General features: G+C 45.8%; 1 protein-coding gene across 1 annotated transcript in view; it reads right to left on the bottom strand.

The window, feature by feature from the left end:
* GNRH2 (gonadotropin releasing hormone 2) overlaps positions 1-6,175 on the bottom strand; it is a 27,336-nt gene that overhangs the window by 1,147 nt on the left and 20,014 nt on the right. The window contains exon 3 of the mRNA XM_018570702.1: positions 1,872-1,955. Coding sequence (XP_018426204.1) covers positions 1,872-1,955 — 84 coding nt within the window. The remainder of the gene's footprint in view (positions 1-1,871; positions 1,956-6,175) is intronic.

Genomic DNA, 6,175 nt, shown 5'->3' with positions numbered 1-6,175 from the left:
ATCGCTTCTGTTGTAAAGCCGACAGTCGGCTCTACAAGTTTAAACAGACTCCCGGCGGCAAAAGTCGCCGGGAGTCTGTTTAAACAGCCCCGATGCTGGCGACGTACACAGTACGTCGTCAGTCACGAAGGGGTTAAATATTCTTTTTTATTGCAAGTAAGGAGCAGTTACAACAGTGCATTCTTTCTTCTCCAGAGTTTACCTCTATACAGTCAGGGTCATATGCTGATCAGTCACAAGGCAGTTCAACAATGCAGAGCTTGCATACAGGTGGGTGCTTGAGGTGTGCTTCCTTAAATGTGTACATGTAAAGCTTCTTAGGGGTGACTTTCCCAAAGGGATATTGCCCTAACAGAGCAGTGCACAGAAATGTGCCAGTCCAATTAGCTGGAACACTTGGAAGTGTACTTTTTCTGGACACTATGAGGTCTCTAAGAGAGTCTGGGAGGGTTCCTAAACTATCTTTCCTTGTCAGGAACCTGTCCCTTATGCTAAACATAAGTAGGTATCTATACCTACCTGTACCTCCCACACTGTGGGTCCCCAAAATGACACATCAGGGGCTATAGATAACCCCTCTGTCTCAAATATGACATCCCAAATCTCAAAAGAACTCTGCCTTAATCAGACACAGGATCTCCCAAGATGGCACCCAGAGTCTATTGCAGAAGGCACACTGGTGCCGTGCCTAACTCCCCCTATATATAGAACCAAAGGGAAGAGCTTCCCCTAAAAAAACTATTCCAACTAAGGACAGGTGGGGACAACTAGTGGTAGAGACTCCCACACCATTACAAGGGAAAATTGCAAAGATATGACTCATTTGGTAAGCTATAACTTGTTTTCTTGGGTACTTGTAGGTAGGTGCAGTATGGCCAACGGCCACTAGATGCCCCCATGGGGCCCTGGAGATAGATGTAGCTCTGGCCTGGGGAGACTCTGTGTCCCAGGAGAGTTGATTTATAGGGGGCGCCCGAGAGGGGAGGAGAGTTCCGTGCAGAGCAGTACAGGAGAGCAGAAGTCTAAGGCTGTATGCAGAGTCTCCGGAGGAAGACTGATTCTAAAACATAGGCTGGTTCATGGGAAGGACAGGACCAGGCCTAGGACTATGTAGAGCTATATAGATTCCCCAGTTTCCCCTGGAGGGGGAAACCACCGAAATAGGACTGACAAGGATGGGATTCCGAAGAATAATGGGAAGCTGTAAGACTGACGATGTTTGCCATTCCTTTGGCCGAAGTAAGTCGTGGACTCTGGGCTGCACCTGGGCTATTCTTCTCTCTCTCTAAAATGTATCACTATGCAACTATCAAGAACTGTGCCGTCATCCCATTCGACGGTGGCTGAACGTATGCTTTGTTCTGTTAATACCTTCAAGTAAAACCAAGAAAAGACTATCTGTGTGGACTGGTTCTTCTCCCTCCAACCTCTGAGAAGGTGGGGTTCTTCCAGAGTGTGATGTTGGACTGTATCGTGGCTGTAACCATCCTGAGGAGGGTAGGTGTGCAAAGGGGCTATGCCCAACACAGGGTGCCGGTCATGGTGGCCTTTCTCCCTACGGGGGAGGAAGCGCAGAATACCGCAGAGGCGGTTGAAGCCATGAGGCCCTGTGTGCGCAGTACTACACGTGTGGGGTGCCTGGTGTCGTGTTGCATCCACAGGGTTACCAGAGCCAACCCAAAGGGAACACACACGCAACACCCCGAGAGTGAACCCCGCCTACATACTTCTCTCCTGCAGCAAGGTGGGAAGCGAGCATGGCTCATTGGCACCAGATACAAACATGGCGGCCCAGTCCCCAGGATCCTTTAAAGCAGCACAGAACATCAACTCTTACATTCTTCCACCTACACCTCCTGGGTGCATCTTACCAGTATGTTCTTTAGCAGGTTTTTCCTGGGATTTCTGAGGTAGGCACACTCCTCTCCTTCACACAGCTTTATTTCTTCTGAAACCTAAAGACAAAAACGCAATAACAGTTTTATAATATTTAAAAAAAATGCAACTTCCAGTGTAAAAATTGGAAGGTCATTTGTGATGATGGGATTACATTCATACAAAGAAAAAAATGTTTTTTTGTCTCTCTTAGCTAAACGGTTGCCGTCAATAAGCCTCCCGCAGTCACAACTCTCCACACTCTTCACACTCTTGGGGGGCTGCTCATCCAAGGGATCAGGGACGCCCATCATACACATACTTTTTTGACGGATGACTCCCTGACACATCTAGAATGGTATGATGCGATCACTTCACGACAAGTCATAAAGGAAATCTCCTCTGATTGGCTAATTTTTTATCTTAAACCCAGCTCTCTGGCAAAGCAAGCTATGGTTCTAAGGAACGGTGTGTGTCCCTGAAACGCGTATACCAAGCTTACAGCAACCGGTGGCATGTTTGATGTGACATGGAGGCTGCTGTTGTATTCAGGCAGGATGGATCACTTCCTTCTAAATCTTTAGACCTCATTCACACAGCTTAGAGTCGGCCATACAGATCCATGTGGCTGTATCAGGCCGTTCCCGGGAAGGACAGGTGCTGCGTGTGATTGTACGCCACAACCTGTTCTTCCCTATGGGGGGGCGCGACCGTACGCTGATGTACGCTCACCCAAGCTGCACATCCGTGCGGGTGCGCGCGTCACTGCTTGGACGCAGGCAAGATACATCCTGTCTGCGTCCGAGTACGCACACCCGCACCCGCATGGATGTGCAGCTCTGGTGAGCGAACAACAGCGTATGGCCACGTCCTTCCATAGAGAAGAACAGGGTGCTGCGTACAATCACACGCAGCACCTGTCCTTCCTGGGAATGGCCCGATGCGGCCGCCGCACGGATCTGTACGGGCCGACTCTAAGCTGTGTGAATGAGGCCTCAGTGTGACTATGACAAGCGTGAGTACATATACCTATACATATACACTCAAATCTATCTTTCTACTCCAGAACTCTCCCCCTCAGTGTCCTCTCGTGTCACTAATCTACTAACTGACATATCCGTCTGGATGTCGCAACACTTCTCAAAACTCAACCTTTCAAAAACTGAGCCCATGATATTTCCTCCTTCCCCAAACTTTCCCTTGAGATTGATAACAAAACTATACAAGCCTCCCCCAATGCCAAGGTGCTAGGTGTTATCCTTGACTCAGACCTCACCTTTCTTCCCCACGTCCAATCACTATCCAAATCCTGCCGCCTTCACCTTCGTAACATCTCCAAAATACGCCCCTTCCTCACCAAAGAAACCGCAAAATTACTCATCCACTCCCTTGTTATATCTCGTCTTGACTATTGCAACTCCCTCCTCATTGGCCGACATCTGCACAGGCTATCCCCCCTTCAGTCTATCATGAATGCAGCTGCAAGACTACTCATCCACCTCACCAACCCTTCAGTTTCTGCAACCCCCCTCTGCCGATCCCTGCACTGGCTTCCAATTACCCAAAGGATAACATTCAAAATATTAATAACCACTTACAAAGCCATCCACAACTCTGCCCCCGGATATATCTCACACTTTGTCTCAAAGTATCACCCTAACCGTCCCCTCCGCTCTTCCAAAGACCTCCCGCTTTCCAGCCCCCTCGTCAACTCCTCTCATGCTCGCCTCCAGGACTTCTCTAGAGTTTCTCCCATCCTCTGGAACTCTTTACCCCAACCTGTCCATCTATCTCCCACTCTGACTGCCTTTAAGTGATCCCTTAAGACTCATCTCTTCAGGGAAGCCTATCCCACCTCAACCTAACCACTCAACCATCACATTCTCAAACAATTCATCCCCACACAGCTACCTCCTCATGTATCACTTGCCCCTCCCTTTTAGATTGTAAGCTCTCAGGGGCAGGACCCTCCTTACCATCTTGTCTTGATTTGTATTGTGATTGTAATGTCTTCCTTATATTGTAAAGCGCTGCGCAAACTACTGGCACCATATACATCCTGTATAATAATAATAATAATAATAATACCTATTTCTATTTATTCAAAGTAAAGTTTTCAAACACGGAGGCGGCGCTCTGTTCTTTATGATTACATTCATACTGTCTACATGTTTAGACCCGATCACCCTATAGAAAGAGTATTGTTTTCAGCCAGATTAAACCTGACCCATGAAATTACCCATAGAGTGAAGAGAAGTGAGGCACGGTCACTGTGCAACAATAATAAGCAGCAAGAACAATTATAACTGATCTAGAGAGAGAACAAGAGAGAGAGCCAAGGGTAGGTTAGACACTCATAAAACTTCCAAAGCAGGATGAGAAAAACCAAATCCCCTATTCCACCTTTGGATATAGTATTCCCATATGTGGATTACTAAGTCATTTACTTTGGGATCAAGTACTAATACCACCCTATATCCCTATATCAAGATATAGATGTACAGTATATGCCTGCAGGTATAGATAGATAGATAGATAGATAGATAGATAGATAGATAGATAGATAGATAGAAGATGGATAGATAGATAGATAGATAGGAGATGGATAGATAGATAAATAGATAGATAGATAGATAAATAGATAGATAGATAGGAGATGGATAGATAGATAGATAGATAGATAGATAGATAGATAGATAGATAGATAGAAGATGGATAGATAGATAGATAGATAGATAGATAGATAGATAGATAGATAGATAGATAGATAGGTAGATAGATAGGAGATGGATAGATAGATAGTAAACATTGATTAATAAGATCATTTGCATTACACTCATCCCTTTCTTATGTGTTCCTGAAAAAAGCCTGCAGTATCCCTTTAAGTTAGCAAATAGTGTGTGACAAATGAGATCCTTAATTTCAAGACTTTGTTGACATTTGTGCTTAATTACTTTTGATGTTTGTCAGAAAAATCCTTGAGGAAATATCCAGTGACCTGGCACAGTAACAGCTGTCACATATATGTAATAAATCAATGTCATTTGTACTCATTAATGTGTTAATAACAACAAAATGCTATAAATAGTCAAAAAAAATATTCTCTTTTTTTCTCATTTTCCTTAGATAAAAGGACGACATGTTTCACTTTTTTTTTGCTGTAGTTGATTACGGCTGCTCTTTAGCCAAAAAGCAATACCCATTAAGCGACAGGCTCTATATTTATCATTCCAGGGACCCGTGCCTCAAAATGCCACTGCAGTGTTGCTCCCCAGCCGCTTTAAGCATATGACCAGCCAAATGGGTTAAATACCAGTTTCCCCCGCTGTAATCAGTAGTTTCTTTTGCCAGCTAGTGCATTCTGTAGGGACGTATGAGCCGTCGGGAGGAGGCGCTGTCCCTGGAGGCAGGGCCGGATTTGTCACAAGGCCATTGAGGCCCGGCCCCGGGGAGGCAGGGGTGTAGAATCTCCCGACGCCCAGGACATGCAGTTCCAGGCGCAGGGCGGGTAGTTGTTTTCTACATTTAGCCCTGCTTTGGGCAAGCAGGACTAAATGTAGAGCGTGGAAGCCGCTTGTTCGTTACAAGTGATGTGCCAAGATCACTTGTAATAAGACTGCAGCTTCGTCCAGCCGCCGCCGTGCACCTCTCTCCTCGCTGGCCACCTCTCTCCAGAGATCTTCAGGATGGAGAGCGGGGAGCAGAGCAGAGAACATCTGTTCTCCACTCTGCTCCATGTAAACAGTGAGAGGGGAGAGCTGCACTCGCAGCCTTCCCCTCTCAGCTGTCACAGGAGTTCCATGACAATGATGTGCTAGAACTCCTGTATTGGAAGTGACAGGTTCAATAAAGAGAACCTGTCACCTCCAAATGCTATCACACAGAGGCTTGTTAGCTCCTGTGTGATAGCAATAAAGTTAAGTGAAAAAAATTGATAAAAAATAATTAAATACAAATTTAAATTTTTTTAAAATAATAGGAAATAATAGTTAAAATAAAAAAATAAAAAGGTGATTAAAAAGTAAAAAAATAAAGAAAATTATAAAAAAGAAATATGGTAAATTAAAGGCGAACTATGGGGTTAGGGCTTTTCCCCATAGTTCTCCTTAGGGTAACGGGAGCACACAAACTAGCGTCCTCCTGTCCGTTCTACCAGTCAGTGCTGGAGGATCGGAGCGGGGAGGGGGGATATCCAGCCCCTCCCCTGTCACGGCTGAGAGCCGTGACAGGATCGAGAGGTGAGCGAACGCCGGTATGTGTTCGCTCACCTCCCGATCTACTGAGCCGACCTGTGACAGTC

Source organism: Nanorana parkeri, unplaced genomic scaffold (genome assembly GCF_000935625.1).
Source record: "Nanorana parkeri isolate BGI_ZX_2015 unplaced genomic scaffold, ASM93562v1 scaffold1583, whole genome shotgun sequence".
In the NCBI taxonomy this organism is placed as follows: Eukaryota; Metazoa; Chordata; class Amphibia; order Anura; family Dicroglossidae; genus Nanorana; species Nanorana parkeri.
This window is presented reverse-complemented; position numbering and strand designations above follow the sequence as displayed.